Below are 20,865 nucleotides of genomic sequence, written 5' to 3' on the forward strand. Positions count from 1 at the left end.
GGGAAGAAGGTGTATGAACTCCAGACGTCTCCTGGCATTTATAAAGACTTTCCGTAAGATTTAGTGGGTCTATTTTGGTGTAATGCACCAAAAAAGTGAACCTTGCCCCTTTTTTTCTTGCTCATTGAAGCTATCACTCCTTGTCCATCAGACCTCCATGTGGAATTTAAAAAGTGGTGGGACGCTCTCACGCCCAAACCCTGCTTAGTTAGCATATGAATGTTCAACTAATTGTTTGAAGTAACAATCAGGAGGACAATGGATAAAAGATGAAACTGGAGACAGCAACTAACACCTGTGAATCAGAACTTAAACAGCTTTCTTTTACATAATTAATTAAAGAAGCAGGCACAATGCACATTGACTTGAAAATGTGGACCAAAGACAATGCTGGTGCATGTAAATCCCTTTTCAGTGCCATTACTTACATGTAAGGTTTGATCTTTTTGTTAAAATCTTAGTCATGAGTGAATGTTACGAAGTGTTGCAAGAGGGTTTTTTGGTGAGGGGGGAGAAAGGGAAGAGAAAAACATTTTAGGGCAATTGCAATTTCATGGAGGAGGCAGAATTCCCGATGAAGTTATTAAAAAGTGTGGACTTCAGATAGGTAGCAGAAAGTCATTGCAAGACACAGAACATTTCTAACCTTGCAAATAGCAATTATGATTTAGCATCCTGTAATCAGCACTACATACTTTTCTGCATTAAAGAAAAAGAAATGGGTGCTATGAAGCTGTTTCATTAAGTTGTATTTATTGCAGAATGCAGGCAGAATTCTACGGCAGTTTCTCAAGAAAGCAATCCATATGTGTGCTTAGCGTGCTTATATGGAATTATTTCTTAAATAGGTTATATTGTGCTTCTCCAGAACAGCATTTAATGAAGCTAGTTAACATTATGACTCTCAAAATGACAGTCTCAAAAACCTTTATCTGCAATTTACATATATTAATAAGTATTAGGGGACATAGTCATCTGTTTGCACATATCTGTAGTGTTGCTAGAGTTGTATTGGCATAAAAAGGATAACAGTGAAGGTTATTCAGTAGTCAGAATAAATCAATGAGTATTTCTCTATTTTTGAGAAATATAATGTCATTAAAAAGTATCTAATATCTAGCTTTCTCTCTCCATAAAGTTTATGGAGATACAAGCAGCTTCACATACTTCAGCTATAATATTGCTGATAATAGTACACAGTCAAATGACATTTTAGAATATTTTGTTCACTATCTTTAAATGGGATCACTAGTACAAAGTTAGACAAAATTTTTAAAGACCTGACCCCACTGAAGCAGAAGTTTAATTCACATTGACTTCCAAGTAATCTAGATTGGTTCTTTCTAAAAAATATCAGAGAAGATTGTTTCTTCAAGGAGGAGTTGTATTAATCTTAAAAGAGAAAGCATGGTTATGATGAAAAATTAAAAAAAAAAAAAAAGGGAGGGGGGGAAAGGAAGAAAAAGAAAATAAACATAATGTGAACATAAAGAAAGAAAACCATATGGAATTAAGTTTGGGGAGAATAAACCATTAGTCCTACCAGTATACATGTGTCAAGTCTCAAGCTAATAGTTAAAAATTGAATAACAAATTACATTCAGACAAACTGAAAAGCATTTCTGTTTGCTTTGTGTCCTTTATATGCTACAATGTTGATGGTATTTATATTCTGTATAACCAATACTTACCATTTGAGGTACAAGATAAGAACAAAGTAAATAATTCATCAGGTAATTAAAACACTGATTATCTTGTTGGAGGGGAGTGTGTCATCTACACTTGATGTTCCTGTTAGGTTTCTGGTTTTCATATTGTAAATTCATTGCTATTTTGCAGATTTGGTGTACGGATACTACAGGCAACAGCGGAAATTGACTGAAGAGATTGATTGGTCATACACAGGTAAGTGAAAATATCTATTCATAATGTGAACATAAAGAAAGAAAACCATATGGAATTAAGTTTGGGGAGAATAAACCATTAGTCCTACCAGTATACATGTGTCAAGTCTCAAGCTAATAGTTAAAAATTGAATAACAAATTACATTCAGACAAACTGAAAAGCATTTCTGTTTGCTTTGTGTCCTTTATATGCTACAATGTTGATGGTATTTATATTCTGTATAACCAATACTTACCATTTGAGGTACAAGATAAGAACAAAGTAAATAATTCATCAGGTAATTAAAACACTGATTATCTTGTTGGAGGGGAGTGTGTCATCTACACTTGATGTTCCTGTTAGGTTTCTGGTTTTCATATTGTAAATTCATTGCTATTTTGCAGATTTGGTGTACGGATACTACAGGCAACAGCGGAAATTGACTGAAGAGATTGATTGGTCATACACAGGTAAGTGAAAATATCTATTGAAGAATATATGTGGCTTTGATATTTTCATGTTCATTGTTATAACTTCAGGAGATTATGTCTATATAGCACTTTCCATATGCCTAAACAATTTGCTAAAGTAAAAATGTAGGAAATGAAGTCTGAAAACTTGCAGGAATGTTACAACAGGAGAGACATTTCTTACATCTGTTACTTTTGGAAAGAGAAAATTCTCATCTTTAAAGTCTTAAACCTGGGACATGACTTACCTAATGAGTGCTGGGCCAATAAATTGTTAGGTGCTTATTTATCATCTGAATATTACTGTTCTGGCACATTTGAAAAGCAGACAGGAAAAAAGGCAGAGCATGTTATATGGGTAAGAACATATCCATATACTGCCTATGAATTTCTGCATTTTGCTTCTAAGCACTTGAGCATCCTTTCCACCTCCCACCCCAATTCTCCTGAAAAATCAGTCATTTGGGCTCTCTCATTTGCATAAGCAAGAAAGGCATACCCTTAAATTCTGCACAACCTTTTCCTCATCACAGAAAGACTATGGGAAATTCACAATTTGCCTCCTAAGATTCTTCTGTAAAAACCAAGCCACTTTCAGTAATATTGAAAAGGTAATTTTGTCCTAAATGTTAGGTGTGTTTTACCGACAATGTAAGAATTGACTTCCTAAGGATGTGCAGAGACTCTTACATTTTTAATGATTGAAGTTACTGTTTCAAAACCCACCAATTTATGAAGAGAAATAAGGACTGTCAAATTTCAGTGTTTCATATATTTGGCTTAAAATATGTTCCTGTGGTGTGTGGTAAAAGAAAGTTACACCATTCTTTTTCTTCCTCTCACTCTCGTTCTCATTTTTTGAGACTTTTTTTTATCTTTCAGGGTAAAACATATCTAACAAGTTTGGAGCCTAGAGAGAATTGAAACAGGCTAGTCATAATCCCTTCAAAATGAGATTTATAATGAAAACTCCCACTTACACACATTGTACTGCAAAATCCAAGCATAAGAGCAATCAATACAATATTTCATGTTCACAACCCAACCATTTTTTTAATATTGCAGTTAGGGGAGTGCAGGGATAAGCCTCCAGCATTACAGGTGACCAGAGGGCAATTTATGAGTTTAAAGAATAGTGAATGGGTTTTCCATAGGATATTGGAGGATGGAGCCCTTCCCCAGCCTGCACAGAGCTGTGCAGCTGTTGCAGCAGCTGCAGGTTATGTTTACTGGGTATTTTGGATGATGAAACAGAACAGACTTCACAAGCCTGAGGATTCAGAACTTCTGGTTCTCTCCCTTAACATGTGAGATACCTTCATGTAGTCACCTCACTTCATGTGCCTTGCCATAGTGACTCTATGGTTGGCAAAGACTTTCTCCCTGTTCATACCTATATAGTCAGGTGTATGGGTTGACCCTGCAGCCCCCTGCCCCTACAGCCTCCTGCCCCTGGTCCCACCAACTTCCCAGGCCCTCAGCCGCACGGGCTCAATGTATGCCCACATTCGTAATACAGCCAGCTCCAGGCATGATCATACATGGATTTTCAAAGCTTTTTTGTATGTATTTCAAAGCTTGTATGTAAATCACACACTTGGTGTTGAGGGTGAGCCGTTTGGTCTGAAATACCAGGTTCATGGCACAAAGGGAATACATGTATTCAGTTTTCATTTAAAAAACCACAGTCTTCCTGAATGTGAAGAAAAACTACAAATTTGAACAATGTGTGTTGGAGGCCCAGAAGTCTGGAGGCTGAAGCATATTGATTTTGATCTCATTTCTTTATAAGAGTGTGTTTATTTATTTTAATCTCATAATTTATTCCTGGGCAAGCAATATCAAGTACTGTCTGTATAACTACTACACGTAGCTCAGTCTTACAGTTTTGAGGCATAGACCAACAAGCACATTCCTGAACAGATGACCTATCCTTTGCTAGTTCATTGTTTCCTCAGATACCAGATATATTCTTCTGTCTCACAACCTGCTCACTGAAAGACCTGAAAAATTAGCCTCTGTGTGCCAGTGAAGTTATGAGTGGGCCCTGGGATCCCGCAGGCATGGAGTTAATCCACCACAATTAAGAAAAATCTAACTTGCTTGGTAAACTCATATAAATTTGAGCAGATGTCATTCTCCATATCAAATAAGAAATTTCAGATACATTAGCCACAGTGGGTAAATACACTCCTTTACTGGGATGGTTCTGTGAGATAAAAGTAAAATGGAGTTAGAGAAATAACGTGAGTCTTGCCTGCTGAAATCATGCCATTTCTGAAGGTAAAGTTTCATAATAAAGCAATTTCATCTACTGTAATTTATGTGACTCATCGTCAGATTTTGACTCTCAGTTAAATGTCTAATAAAAGCATAAATGTTACTGAAAACACTTTGTAGTATTTCTAAGGGCTCTGATTTAAGCCATAGACAAATCCTGCATTTGGAAGCATGAATTTAGGGGTTTTTGTGTCCTGACTTTGCATATATTTGCATAAGCAAATACAGTGTTAAAGAAGTGGAAAGTGCAAGTGCACATTACAGATGCATCCAATTTTTTCAGGAATAAGTGGTTCTTGAAGCTATTTCATTAGTAAGATGACTTCATATTAATAACCTCTCAATGTATTTTTCATTAAAACAGTGCTAAAAATAAAAATTTTATAACAACAGTAATATTTTCAAATTATGTCATGTGCCAAAAGGGAAGCCAACAATTTTTGTTGTAAAAAAAAAAGTCTATTGAGTATTACTGAGAAAGTTCATTTCCTCAAATCAGTTACAGACTAACTGATGACCAAAGATCATTTAGGTGCTATTTAGCTGCACTGCTAAGATTAAGCAATCTCATTTCAAACGATAAAGCAAGCAATGTGAACTTCAATTATTTCTCTATCATACAGGTGAAAGATTAACTGCTATTGATGCTTTGTTTATCTGCATTGTTTTTGACAGGAGGAATGATATAATGCTCTTTTCTGATTTGTTTTGGTTTGTTTTTTAACATGGCTAATCTGTACCAGTCTGTGAAAACTCCAAGTCTGAATGTTCACATGTAGAATTACCAAATGACACCAGAGAAAAGATTTATTTTTTTCCAGTGAAATTTCATTCTGATGGGTTTTTACTCTTGGGATTCAGGTTCTTGTTCACAACAAACAAGTTATGTGGTTTAGAGGACAAAAAAACCAGACCTGAATTCCGCTAAGCATTCTGCAAGAAATTCTGAACAGCCTTCCAGGAATTACAAAAGCTGAGGGTTTTTAAAAATAGAATTTACTATGTAAATGAGTAGCACAGCCAGTTCAGTGGTCCTTGTCTCATCATTCAGTGGTTTTAAGTTCAGTTTGTGCTGCCATTCACTTTGTGATATACACTGTTACACAATTGCCTTATAAATCCTGACAACTCTGATCCTGAGCAGAGGGTGATTTTAGAATAAACTCTTGGGTCTCTGGGTATTCAAAGTACAATTTTGTTGTTTGCAAGCAGAATGTGAATCGTATTTCACTTTTCTTTGTGGGGGAAGATTCATGAATCACAGAATAATTGAGGTTTGAAAGAGCTCTTGGAGATCATCTGGCCCAACACCCTGCTCAAAGCAGAATGAACTTCAAAGCTGAAGCAGGTTCTTCAGACCTTGTCCAGCAGAGTTTTGAAAGTCTCCAAGGAAGGAGATGCTGCACCATGGACAGTGTGTTCCACTGTTATTTTTTTTGTTTACCCAACTGCAATTTCTCTTATTCCAACTTGAGACCATTGCTTCTTGCCCTTTCCCTGTGCACTGCTCTGTAGTACCTCTACGTATCAGCAGACTTCAGCTAAGTTCTCCTCTCTTCTCCAGCCTCAGCAAACTTAGGTGCCTCAGCCTCTCCTTATATGTGAAGTGCTCCAACTGCCTGATCATCTCAGTGTCCCCTAGTTTGTGAATATCTGTCTCGTACTGGGTTGGGTAGGAAGCCAAAACTGGAGTATGAATTCTTGATGCCACCCTGTACTTTCTGGGTCTTCCTGGCTGCAAGGGCGTGCTGCTGACTCACACACAACCCATTGTCTAAGAGGATAATTAATTATGATCTTTTCAGATAATTTTTAATATCTGGTGTATCTCAGTAGTAAAAATTGGCAGTATGTTGATGATGCTCTTCTGGCCCTTGCACCAATGCTTTCCACAATAACAATGGCTAAACGTAATATCTTGTTGGTTTTGCTCCCATGTTGAACATTGGACTAATCAAGTTAAGCTTAAAATTGTTACCGTTCTATGCCTGATTCAACAACACCCCCTGGAGATATGCCCCTAGTTTATCATTCCCCATTGCTATCACTACACAGACAAAACCTTAGTTGTCAGTTGAAAGGCTGTTTTTGCCACCCCAAGTCCTGGAAATTTGCACTGGTGACTTCAAATGTTGATGCCTGTAGTTTGGCTCAGAAATTAAAATGGCCTGATTTTCAGCAGCACTGAGAAGATGTAATTCTCTTTCTTGCCCAAATAAGATCTAATGTTTTAATTTCAAATGTTGTTCTGTCAGTTTTGAATACTGAGGAGGTTCTACTGCAAAGTCACTGATCATAAAGTTTATGGGAAAGTTGGTTGTTGCTTATAACCATAGAAATTTACAGGAGTGTTTTGCTTTTTGCTCAGCCTAAAAAGTCAGCAAGGATCTTCACTATCTCAGCTGTGACTCCAAAAAAATTATTTTGACTCTGCTAGCTAATTTTGTTTTTTTTTTGAAACGTCTCCTGCTTCTGTTGCCCTACAGTTTGATCCTGTGGTAAACTGGAAAGTTTCAGGCTCTCCCCTCATCCTCACCCTGTCTCTCCATTCAGCAGCCATCTGCTGGGACGATGGACAAGGCCAGGCGTGCAGGTGCTGCTTTCTGCTCTGCAGCTGCAGTGGAGAAGAAGCTGTGCTTCTTCACTGTGTGAGTGAGGACACCCATGCACACTCCTTATGAGACAGATCCAGGAGCAGGGCAAAGGGAGCTGGAGGGTAGAGGCGTAGGGTCTGGGTCCCATCCATTGCAGACCAAGGTGGAGTATGACAGAGGAGCCATTTCATGAGCCAAAACCTGAGAAGCGGGCCGTGTGGGAGAGAGGGAGGTACCAGCAGGAGCCTGCTGGAGGTGGGATCCAGGAGCTGCTTGCTGAACTGCCTGATTTAATAGACAGTTCTACCAGACCAAGCTGAAACATCTCCAAGGGAGTCCTGGACAAAAGCTGATGAAACCTCCTGCCTTCACTGCTCTGGGGAGATGATGCATACCAAATTAAGTTCTCATCTTATGTTGCTAGCTAACTACCATGGCAGTATCAGCATTACTTTGTGAGAAGATCTGGACTTTTTATCACCTCCTGTGAAATAAATCACTTTATGTTTTATATTCACCAAGTATAATAATGACTAATGTGCTGTATCTGTTGTGGGTAATAAAGAAAAGCCTATACTCTTGGGCCCTGTGGGTTCCTTCTGTAAAGGTTGCAGCTTAAGAATTCAAAATAACCTGCATTTTTTTATTAACTCATATAAAATAGCTCTGCAGAGGGTATTCTTTTTTAGTAAACCTTATGCTTCAGAGGCTGTCATGCCTTTTTTATTTGCATGGTAGCTCATTACATGTATTTACATCCCCCAGATCAGTCACTCATGGTTCCAGTGTTTTTGCATCAAATTCACAGGCTCATTAATTAAAAAGCCTATGACATTATTATGATTTTGGGAAGGCTGATGATTCAGCAACAGGAATTACAGTGTTAGGCATCTGTTCACATCAAAGAGACAAGGTGTCCTCAAGTGGGAAGCTACATACTGGCATTGCTAGCCATAGAGAAATCCCTTTTAAGATACCTCAGTGTACTGAATCAATACAAAACATGTTATTCAACACAAATAAGATATGTATTCAGTGTATTTGTGATCAGACTTTTGAATTCGTATGAAGTGATATGATTTAGAAAAGTCTGTTTCAAACATCCTTTCTTTTCAGTCAGGAGAGCTGATCTTTGAGCAGTAGAAGGCTACGCACCACAAGGCCCAATTTGTTTAGCTTTGATTCGGTCAATATTTGTAGGATAAACTGAGTGGAAAACTGCTACAAGGGGATTTTTTTTTTGGAGGGGAGGTAAGAGGATTGGACCCCATACTTAAGGACCTTTCAAAGCTGGATGCTTGTAGGACAGGTATGAAGAACCACATGTTGGCATCCATATTTGGCTCCTCACTGATAAAATTATAGTGATAATATAATATAATATAATATAATATAATATAATATAATATAATATTGCTATTATAATATTATATTGATAATATATATATTTTTCTGTCACAAAGATTTAAGTGATCTGTTTGCCAGAGTTTCCTCATAAGGAGCTCTGATAAGGACTGTTTATTCCCCATGATATAAGCAAACAGCTGGGTCATTTTCAGAAACTGCACAGCAGCTCATTCTGAGCATCAGCTAGATTATTCAAACACAGGAGGATTGATTTCTGAAGCATAGAAATCAAAGCATGAGGTATTTGCTTAGTGGGGCACTGCTGTTTTGATAAGTTCTGACCAGGGGTCAGAAAGATGTAGATATTATCCATTAAGTAAATGTGTTTGGAAATTAAAAGCTCTTTTAGGAGTGCTGTCTTTGGGAATACACCAAAGTAAAATGAAAAGAACAGATTGTGGATATCTCACAGTAGACTGCAGCCTCTGCCTAAGCCTCTTTGCCCTTCAAAAGAGTCATAAAAGTATCTTCCAGTACATACCACTGAAGGATTTCTCATTTACAAGTGCATTCAATCTGTGCTGCAGTGGGAAGGATATGTTCTTGAGAACTACTTGCCTACAAAATGCTCAGATGATTACTTTGAGATCATCATCATTCCTGCATTGGTAAGATTTATGGATTTGTGAAGTTTAGAACCCAGCAAATAATTCTCCTATTGCTTACGTTTACAGAAGGCTTTGCTTTACTCACCTGCTATAGCCTATTTGTTTAGGACTTTCTTGTGAACATTTTTACTTGAAGGCTATTCCTGCTGGATTTATAATAGGTTTGGGTTTTTTCCTAGTGTATTCAAATCCCATTCATTTCAAGTATGCACAATTTGCTAATGTACTAGAATAAGGGCAATAACTAGTTCTGTGCAATGTACTCACAAATTTGAATCCATTCACGGCCTTGCTCTAATTCATTAATTCAACAGAAACAAATCTTTCTAGATAGTTTTTCCCTGGGTCAATAAGGGTTAAGGCAGTCCTCCAAAAAGCATGGTTAGACAATTCAGCATGGCTAGGGGCACAGAGAGAAGGAAGGTGAATGGGTAAGAGGAAAGACCCTAAGAAGGGGAGGGCAGGAGGAGTACAGCCTCTCCGTTTGACAGCAGAAAGCTGTCATGTAGACTCAGGTGTCCCTGGAGCCACAACCACCACAAGCTCAGTGAGGGATGTGTGCCAGGTGTTTTGGAAGTGCCCCTGAGTTAAGCAGAGGATAGGGGGGGTGGCACATACTATTTCAGTTTCTACAATTTGAATGCTAAGTGACTGCAAATTACTGTAAATGAACCACATTTTCATGCTGTACATTGGATTTTCATTTTCAAGCGTTATAATGTGACTTTTTTTCCACAAAATAATAATTTTTTCAAAACGTTTGGGAGACAAGGGAAACCCATCAGCAGTTTTATTTTAGATGAATCAGCGTTGGTTGAAAAAACCCACCCTAAATCTCTGAAAAATCCCAACCTTTCTAAAATTAACTTGCAGAAATGGTGGTGCTTCCAGTTCCATAGGTCTGCCCCTGCCATGGATAAAGAATGTCACCTTCTCCTTTCAGAGGTAAAAATAAGCTTCTAATTTGGTGGCTGGACTCTGTGCCCTCTTGTGAAGCATTAGCAGGGTTGTTGCAGTTCTTTCCGCCTGTCTACTCTTGCGAAGGCCAGGAGGTTGTGCAGGTGTCAGCAATAGCTGGTTCTGTCTGCAGCCTTGCTCCAAGTGGCAGTAATTCATGAAAAAGAGGGTAAATTAGCAGGGGGCAGAAATAATTTTTATCTGTACACAGAATACTTTCTGTTCAGAGTTTCTGAGGGGTGGTATGTGGCATTTATTTATGTGCAGTAGGCTTATAGGCAGTATCATGACGGGCACATTAGCACAGTTCCAAGAAAGCTGAATCATACAGGAGAGTTACACAGCTTATTATTTCCAATGGGGAGATCCATTCCAGAAAGTTTTCCCCAAAGAAGTCTGTGTCCTGTTTCTCTACCAGGGTAGCAATCTTTTCACACCACCCTGAAGAAATAGCAGGCATGTCCAAAAGCTACTTACATGCTAAAGAAAGTATATGATTCCAAATTAAGGCTCTGTGCCCCTGCACTTGTCCTTGAATTTACAGACTTTCTTCCTTTTGCCTTTTTTTTCTACAATTGTGGTGTATACAAAACCAGTCTTCCACATTCAAAGTCATCCTTTCTTGTGGAGAAAGTCCTGCTGAAAGCTGTCAAAGTCTATAACTGTTAATTTGCAGCAGTCCACGGGAAAGTGGCTATGGCACCATGCATCCACTAGATTTGTCAGCTGAACTGTTTCCTCCATTATTTGGTTGCCAGAATTGCAGAAGTTCAATTCTGGGCATCTTTTTTGGCTGTGAAAGGTGTACAAAGTCCTTTTTGTGAAAAGCCAGGTCAGGTCATCTAGCTGCATACACGCTTAGCTAGCTCCTGCTAGGCTTCAGCATTTGTGCTTGCAACAAACTCATCCTGTGGCAGCCTCTTTCTGCTCCCTTCCAAGAGCTTTCTTTATGAGAAATTAAACTGTGGCTTGATCTGATATTGCGTGGCATTGATCCTATTTTAGGAGCCACAGAAACAATGGACTGTCTTCTTGCATTATTTATCATAGATGCTGCATTTAAGAGCTAAGCTGTTTTCCCTCTGAACGTGGTGTTTCTCTGTCGGTGCCTCCTCTGTCCGTAAGCTTTATCTGGTGAAAACTGTGTTAACCAGAGACATTTTTTAAAAGGCAGTTAAGAAAATGAACATGTTAAAAATGGAAAAGTAAAGAGAGGGACAATATGTTGAATGCTGGAGAAGAAAAAGGAGAATCATTTGCGCATAAGGACTTGGAAATTTGTTTGCAAACTTCTGGTATTTCCCTCACCGTATAAGGAGTCAGTTCAGGGCTTGGGTGCATGGTCATTGACTGACAATTATTTTTACAGAGTTAATGGCAAAACCAAGCACACAACAACAACAACAAAAAGCACACCTTTCATTACCCTGCCTGAGTAACTGAAAGAAAAGAAAACAGAAAGAAAAAAAATGAAAAAAATCCTGTTGCTGGAATATTTAGAAATACTGGGTCAATGGTTCATAAATTATTTTCTCCTGTTTCAGACTATAGTGGATTTTCTACCTGCTTGTACAAGTTCTGACCACTTTGCATATATGCTGTACAGTATGATCAATCTCTTTTCTTTTTCAGCTATATTTTTTCTGTCAGTTTTCAGGAAAGCAAATATTTATAGCTGGAGCACTAGTCAGTGAAAAATTACAAGTGAGGATTTTTTATTATTATTCAAATGCATCCTCATGAAAGCTAGATTTACAGTAGGGCTGGATATGTGTGAACAGAGCTCTCTGCATAGGAAGACTGGAATATTACCTCTTTTATCTTTATTTTACCTGCTTTCAGAGTATCCACAACAGATCAAAGGTGACCAGCACTAACAGGCAATAGAAAATAAGTAACATGTTTTCTATGGGAGGGGGCACTTCCTTTTAAATAATGCAACCATTCATTTTCTCCAGCTGTAAGTACCTGCTTCAAACAGATTCAGTACATTACTGTAGCTAATCTTTACCAACACATTTAACCACCAAGAAGAGTACACCTGCCAGTCCACCATACCACGTCTATCATCTGATCAAAATGAGATCGGTACTCGTTCTCCTCTGCGTAAAAGGAACCGATGATAATCTGTGGCAGTGGCTTGATCACACATCTGAAGTTCCCTTTGAAATGGTGTGCTTTGCCTAGAGAAGCTGTGGAGCATGTGCTGAAAAGAGCTTTCCTGGATGCCTTCTCACTCCATCCCTTTCTCTAAAACAATCTTCCTACCCTTTCCATTTGACAGTTTTTGTTATATTGGCTTATTTCCTTTCTTATTGTGCAGCCACGACTTGTTTCCCTTTTGCATTATAAAATTCTTCTTCTTCCCACCCTGGAATGATTGTATAGTGTTTATTGCCTACTTCACCCTGACATTCATTAATGGCTGCTTGAAGTAACTGTCAGTTTGCCACTTTATCTCCTGTGTTTCCAGGAGAAACTCGTTTCTCCTCCCAAGTAACTAATGGAGAAAGAACCGGCTGAGTGTTTCCTTGACTATCTCGCAGTCTCTCCCAGCTGCCTTTCCCTAAATGTCAGGGCCACTCTCCAGCCTGGTTACCATGGTGCGTTCAGCTGGCATGCCTGCGAGGGTTCACAGATGCCAGCGCTCCCACTGCACGTTTTATAGGAACACAGGATGAGGGAAGGCACGTACCTGCTGTATCACAGTTAAATAGAACATAACGAAAAGGGGCTTCTTGGTGCATATCCTATAGAAGATTGGGACCAATTTGGTACCACAAAAACCGTCAGTCAATTATCATAGAATCACAGAATGGTTTGGGTTGGAAGGGACCTCAAAGATCATCTAGGTCCAACCCCCCTGCCATGGGCAGGGACACCTCCCACCAGAGCAGGTTGCTCAAAGCCCCATCCAGCCTGGCCTTGAACACTTCCAGGGATGGGGCATCCAAAACTTCTCTGGGCAACCTGTTCCAGTGTCTCACCACCCTCATAGTAAAAAATTTCTTCCTGATATCTAATCTGAATCTTTTTTCTTCCAATTTAAAACCATTTCCCCTTGTCCTATCATTACCCTTCCTGGCAAAGAGTCCCTCCCCAGCTCTTCTATAGGCACCCTTCAGGTATTGAAAGGCTGCTATAAGGTCTCCCCGGAGCCTCCTCTTCTCCAGGCTGAACAATCCCAGCTCCCTCAGCCTGTCTTCATAGGGGAGGTGCTCCATCCCTCTGATCATCTTCGTGGCCCTCCGCTGCACCTGTTCCAGCTGGTCCATGTCCTTTCTGTGTTGAGGACTCCAAAGCTGGACACAGTATGCCAGGTGGGGTCTCACGAGTACTCTCTTTGTCCCTCCGTCTATGAGAGTGTTGGTGCATCCATAGATGTGTTGCAAGTTACATATATAAACCTACTGGTGAGCTTGCCAGCTCAACAGGTTGGTACCTAAATGTAAATGCTGATGAAGGATAGTGAGATTTACACTGCTGTATTCATTAACTACCTTCAATAAAAAGATTTGAAGGTGTTTTCAATTTCCTCATAATTTATTATTCAATCTGAAACATTGTTATTAGCAAAAAAGCTTTTCTTTGATATGGTTTCCTGGTGTGAAAGTCGATACAAATAACGTACATCCTGCATCCAGCCATTGGAAAACATTATTTTTCAAACCTCAGGTTTATAGCTAGCAACCTGTAGATAGATTTTTAGCTGAAATAGCTGAAATTTTTAGAAGGCTGACAGATTTAAAAACCAACTTTGAAATCCCATGCAACTGTGTCATATTGTTGTCTCTAAAATATATCATTCACTTTGTAAACAGATTTCAAACACAAAAATGAATAAATGCCTTTATTCCAAATAATAAGCTACCAGTAATTTCTGTTCCAGTCACTTGTTTCAGGTTAAGTTGGTCATATTCTCTTCAGAAAATGGGTAGGTAGGCTGGAAACACAATGCATCAGATTCAGTGATCATACAGAGAAGAGCTCTGAACTACAGTGTACTTTGGTCTCTCTCCTCCATAAATGTTTCATAGAAACAAAATATTCTCCTCCCAGTTGCTCAGCTTTAGCCCTTGTGGATGACATCAGTAGAATTTTCCAGTGTGATTAAGTTCCTTTCATTGAACCGTTCAGGTTTTTCTTATGGGGACCAGATATGGACTCCCCAACTCCAACACTCTGCTGTTACAGGCAATCATACCATCTAACTCTTGCATAAAATTAATTGAACACTGTTTTAAAAGTGGTTGTGATATTTTGCTTCATAGTTCCACTGAAAGACTTTCTCAGAAGCTCACTCCTGACTTTTAAACCCTGTCTAGATTTCCAAGCTAGCTATATTAGTGGACCATTGAGATCACCTAGTTCTTCTCATAGAATTGGTTGGTTTGTTTGTTTTTTGGAGAGGTTTTTTTTTTCTGTTGCCAATAGTTACCTGCACTGATATCCCTCTCCTGTTTGCTTTTTAAATTAAACCAAAATACTCTAGTCTCTTGTCCCCTTTTGATCACCGCACTAGCTTTTTCTGCTCATCCATGCTTCAGCTAAAATTCTGTTGTCTTCAACATGTCTTTTTCAAACAATTGTTTTCAATAATTCTTTTGTCTTGAAGATAATGGGTGACCAGCATATCATGCGCTTAACCCAGATGAACTGTCCCCAGGACTTTGTGCAGAGACATTAATACTTTCCTGTTGTTACTAGGAGTTCCTTGGTTAGAGCTTCAGAACGCACTTGCTTTTCCATCATACTGTCTGTTTACAGTCCTCTGAGGCTGTCAGACTTTGTCTGATTCTCCTCCTCCCCCATGTTTTTCCTATGGTGAGAGTCTCATTAGTAACAAAAACTCCCACTAGTAGTCTCTAAATGTATGATTTTACAAACTGCATTGTTGAATTTCATGCCATTTTTACTCCCTCAGTTCTCAGGGTCAGCTGTTTTTCCCATATGCTGCACTGGACCCCTTGTGATGGCATGATTTCACACATCATGTCAGCAGTAGGTGGAATCATCAGAACTGAGAAACTCCAGTTTCCTGCAGACACACAGGATAGTACCTCCCATTTACTGCTGCTTACTATTTTCCTCCCTCTCTCGTGTTTACTAAACAAGTGAAAGTACTGATTTGTTAAATGCTGTGGTAACAATTTTGGGGGTATTTACTGATCTATTCAGCACAATTACACAATTTCCGGTTTTTCAGACCTGCCTGCCTTCCTTCCTTCCTTCCTTCCTTCCTTCCTTCCTTCCTTCCTTCCTTCCTTCCTTCCTTCCTTCTGTCTCCCAGGATATCTGAACTTGGATACCAGCTAAATAAGCGTCTATGTCCTCATTCGTATTCCAGAGATGAATTCAGCCTCGCTTTAACTCCATTGACTTTATAAGCATGAGTCAATATAAGGAAGTTGGCTCATAAAGTGTTCTGTATCCTAGGCAAAATATCGCTTATGTTGAAAGTTTATTTCCTGTTCAAGCATCATTTAATCGCAGTGATTTATAGTCTTAAAATAAATGCTTGTATGAATATTAAATACCCATTTAGCAGCTTTATTATGCTATCACCCACATATAAATTTCTACCTAAATAACATTTTAATTATTGCTGTGTAAGTACTAAATTTTACAACCGCAACTAATTGCCTATATTCAGATTTCAAACTTTAGTCTAGCAGCCTGATCTAATGCCAGCTGAAGTCAGTGAAAAGATATCCCTTAACTTAAAATTGGACTTTGAATCAGTCCTACCTTATGGTTATGACCAATTTAGGTCACATTAACAATGGAGTATCTTTCTAAACAAAATGTAAATGTATGGATTTTAGGGTGGGTAGCAAAAATACTCAGAAATGCTTTATGAATATTTATCCTACTTTCAGTGTGTAAAGATTATTAAATGATGGGAAAAATTATCACAGCAAAACTAGGAGTGTTTGGCAATTAGGTGAGGAATCACTCTATAATAGCCAATGGCAATCAGCTGTCCCTGTGCAGACCCCTCATTATTTTACATTATAAGAGAAATTACAAACGTATTAGCTTGATTCTACAAAGTTGATCATCAGTGAAAATTAATGTTGACATTTAATTGTCCTGAAGCTTCATATTTAATATCTCACTGAAATGAATGGCTCAGTTTACACTTTCCAGAGCTATTGTTTCAGTCTGTGGTAGTACCAGATCCAAATTAATGCACGCAAGTATAGCTTTCTCTGCACAACTAAGAATGGTGGAGACTTTTACAAAGTGAATGGTAATATGAAAACATAAAGTAATTTTTTAGAGCCTATCAAGATATATCCAACAAAGCTTCTTCCTAGATGTGATATTCTTCAATATTACCACTAATATCTCAGATGACAGAAGAAAGGGAGAGCATTTGCAAATTCATGGAGGAAACCATGCTGGTAGTTGCAAGAATTTGGGGTGACATAATCAGAATTCAAAATAAGCTTGATGAATTGGAGAAATGTTCTGAAATCAATCAAACAGAATTTGTCAACACAAGGTAACAGTAAGCATGAAATGTTGCAATGGGGAAAGAAAATCAAACCTGTAGATGCAAAATGGAAACTGTCTGGTTAGGTGGCTATATGGCAGTTAGCTATAATTGCATCTGAATTAACAATAAGCTGTTGTTGCCAAAAACATGCATTTTTAGGTGAATTAACAGGAATGATGTATAAGGCATGGGAGGCAATTATTCTGCTCTACTTGTCACTAGGAAGGTCTCAGCTGTACTTCTGTATTCATCCTTGGGCTGCACACTTGTAGAAGAGACAGTGACAAATTGAGAGGAGGCCCAGAGAAGAAGCAAAAAGAATGATGGGAGTCTAAGCAAGCCCAAACTCCCTGGAAAAAAACGAAGGAAATAAGGTAGTATAGAAAAGGGAGTATGATAACAGTCTTCAACTATTTAAAACTTGTTATGAAGCAATCAGTTGCTCTCCATTCCACTGAAGTGACAAGGATGAATTAGTTTAATTTGCAGAAGAGAAGGTCTAGGTGCAGTATTAGGAAAAACTAACTATAAGAATAGCTAAGCTCAGGTTGCTTAGGAAGGCTGTGGAATCTCTCTCATAAAAACTCTCAAAAAATGGGGAAAGACAAGCATTAGTGAGGGATAGTCTAATTATACTTGGTCCTGTAATGAAGGAAAGGACCCAGATGACCTTTCAGTCTTACACATCTGTGATGCTTTGGGGCAATTTAAGACCCTATGTAATCTTTGAAACAGCATGCTTATAGTAGTATATGTTGCATTCTATACTACCAACCATTCCTGAAGTTACCCAGATTTTCAGTCCTTTACTACTTTGCTAGTCGTCAAATCATCAACCACTTGTCTAAGAAAATAATCTTCTGTGCTAGGTCATTTCCCCATTTTTGACTGTTTGAGGCTGCAGGAGGAAAGACTGCAGGGAGTATTCTGGACAAAAATGTGGTTTTTGTAAGGACACCCAGAAAAACTACTGTAATTATTTTGAATGGAAATGCAGTAATATCCAATGGGGCAGAAACTTCTGTGTGAGGGCAGTAACTTCTTTAGCCACTCAGACTTGTTTCTGGGGCTTGTCTGATTTGCACCTACAATTGAAATTTGACATAGAAGATTTCTTGTCAAAGTTCATAACTTTTTGTGGGTTTTATCAATCACTTACTTCTTCAAAGCTTTTGGATCACATTTTGAAACCAAAACTCATTTGCTTTGCATGGACATTAAAAAGTGTTCTGCTTTTATTTGGACATTTATTGCAGACAATTTGAGATTAAATTGATTTCATTTTCTGTCTCTTGGACTACTGCAAGCCTGCAGTCATGCGTGCTCATTGTTCCCGTCTGAGGGAAAAACTCTTTATAGTAGAGCTCTGAGGGCTGGCAGCACTTTCTTTCTCATGCTGGACTGTCAGCAGCTGGACTGTCAGCATCTGGAACCTGCCAACTTTCCTGTCGGAGCAGCCCCAGGGTCAGATATCCTATATTTGTACTGTTTTTAGCCTCCTCTGTATTTGTGGGCACAGCACACAGCAGAGCCTGTTGTTTCATCAAGCCTTTAGCAGTCCTGCCACAGCAATGCAGCCGCAAAGCATCATCTCTTCTGCCAGCTCATGGCTTCTAGTGGATGCTCTGTATCTGTCCTAGCATTCACGTTTTACCTTAACGTGATAATGTGAGAAGTCAGCTTTTGCCAGCACACTGTCTCAGAACACCTCCACAGCTTCCTTCAGCCAGTGCATCACTGGTGCTCACACATTTGTCCTTGGTGAATCAGTTTCCTCCCTGCCACACTTTTTTCCTTTCTGCCTAGATGATGAGTTCCTTATAAAATTTCCAGAGGTGACTGTACCATGGTGTATGATGAATCCGTGTCCCTGGGAGGATAATGTTAGGCTTCTTTTCTGTGTCATAATGATACTGCAAAATGGCACCACAATATATGCCTAGAGATGGAATAGTTACAAACAAAACCAACCCAACAATAGCAGATATAGAAAAAAACAGCTGTAATCACTTTGTTAAAGGTCATGCTTGCACCTGCATATCCTCATCACCCTTTCGTATATGTACTTTAAAACATAAACCACTTTCTGTTTGCTGAACAGCCCAGAGCAATCACATAATTGTATATTTTGTGCCGGCTTTTATAATAAATCGGTACATTATAGGAGTACACTTAGGTAGATGTTCTTTTAACCTGACATATAATAATACACACATTTAGGACCTGATTCTAGCTAAGCAGTCCCTTGAGGTTACTGGGAACTGAAGACATTGCAATTTACAGGCTTATACACTTGGCTGATTCAAAGACAGAGATGCAATAAGGAAAAAAAAGTCTCTGTCACTTCCCAAACATCTTTTTTCTTCCCTCTGACGTCTTTCTATAACCATGAAGGGACTATTCTAGACGTCAGAAATCATTAGTTGTTTTCTGGAAGCGGAGCACAGAAGTGCTGGCATGGATGAGGAGCGGGGCGGTCTGTCTCTGCATAAGTGCATCACATCATCTTCATCAGGCTCAAGTATCTCTTGTTGGGGATTTTTGTTTTCAAAGGAAGCACCCACTGCTATTAATTAGTTAAAAGTGAAATGAAATGTACCATCAACCAATACTTTCCCTTTTGAAATACATTCAAATTTCTTTTTACCTATTTGCACTCTTCATCTGACACACTCCGAAGTTTACAGCTTGCAGTCTCCAAAGTTGGAGGCTCCTACAGGTGCTGTAACTACTCTATCTAACCTCCTACAGCTCCTTTCTTCTTCCTGCAGTATGGTGCAATTTTCCTGCAAATTAGCACAGCTCACTGGAATTGAGGTTCCAGATGCAGCTTCCCCACCTCTCAAATTAGATTGTCCCTGAATAACAGGCAAAAACCAGACCGAGAAGGAGAGACCAGACTTCAGGCTGTGCCCTTGCCCTCCTTCCCCCTCCACTAAATGCTGTAACCACAAGATGAAAGTCAGGCTTCTTGTCACTGTGAGAGCCAAGGTCCCTTGCTATCCAGAGGCCACAGCAGCCCAGCCTTTTTGGAAAGGACTGCTCTTTTTTACTGGTTAAGCATTTTCCTAGTGTCCTGGCATGACTCCTTCAGGAAGAATAAACCCAAGAATCGCAGTCACTGTTTCCTCTCCCAGTGCTCTAACCACTGGTGCAGAGCCAGCTGGTATGTTATCTGTGACCATCACCCCCATTACCATTAAGAGAGAACCAATTGAACTGGACAGATTGGACTGCGCTTTGAAATGTGCCCACCTTCAATATAGTCAGTGAAGAGAGAGAAGCACTTAATTTATGGACACTGCCTCTCCTCCCTGCAAGTCCTTTCATCTTCAGCTGCATAGCGAATTTCACCAATTGCACTACCTGTATTACATTAAGCCCGTGCACTGCCACAGAGAGATGACCAAAAACTTCCATGCATTTTTCCTCTCAGTTTCCTCTTTTTGTTTGAGAGAAACTGTGGCATATGGATGCTCAGGAGAAAAACATCCTTTAAAAATAGGCAATGTGATTGTCAAACCTCAAAGGCTGACAACTGTGATCCCTTAAACTGAGTAATCTGATTTTCTTGAAAATGACTGACCAGGTTTCAAGTTGGCAGCAGGCATCCCTTAAACACTAGGCAGGGCAGCAGACCTGCTGTTTCAAAGCCAAAATCTTAAGCAGAAATACAGCTTATGAAATGCTGAAATGGCCAAATATTTCTTAAAGGTTATTTATATATCCACCTCTTATTTTTCATCCTCTGCTTCAATGAAGGTTGTTTTTACATTCCACAGCTCATGTAGGAGGCTGTGCAAGGAGTTATTAATAAAATATTAATGCTGTCATCCCACAGGACATATTGTTTATACCATCACAGATGCAGATTACATCTCAGATCAATGGAGCAATTTTTTAAAAACCTCTTTCTAAAGCAGCAGTTGGAGTATGATTACAGATGTCCACAGTAGTTATATCATACAGCAAATTAGGAAATATATGTCAGGACCTATTATTCTAATGGGGGTCTTGTAAGATTTTTAAACAATGTAAGTAGATGCCAGACTTGCAGACCGATGACCCTCGTTGAAACAATACCCCCAGTGGAGAGGAGAGAACAAAAATACTGTTGACTTGTGCATGGCTGTCAAGTTAATGCTTCACGGGAACCCACAAC

The 20,865-nt window shown here is 39.1% G+C and overlaps 1 protein-coding gene across 1 annotated transcript in view; it reads left to right on the forward strand.

Moving 5' to 3' along the window:
- Nucleotides 1-353: 353 nt before the first annotated feature.
- The window catches only part of PTPRZ1 (protein tyrosine phosphatase, receptor-type, Z polypeptide 1), a 102,495-nt gene continuing 81,983 nt past the window's right edge, over nucleotides 354-20,865 (forward strand). Inside the window, exons 1-3 of the mRNA XM_014963347.1 lie at nucleotides 354-399; nucleotides 1,840-1,905; nucleotides 2,290-2,355. Coding sequence (XP_014818833.1) covers nucleotides 354-399; nucleotides 1,840-1,905; nucleotides 2,290-2,355 — 178 coding nt within the window. The remainder of the gene's footprint in view (nucleotides 400-1,839; nucleotides 1,906-2,289; nucleotides 2,356-20,865) is intronic.

The sequence above is a fragment of the Calidris pugnax genome, unplaced genomic scaffold, assembly GCF_001431845.1.
Source record: "Calidris pugnax isolate Ruff unplaced genomic scaffold, ASM143184v1 scaffold44, whole genome shotgun sequence".
Lineage (NCBI taxonomy): Eukaryota > Metazoa > Chordata > Aves > Charadriiformes > Scolopacidae > Calidris > Calidris pugnax.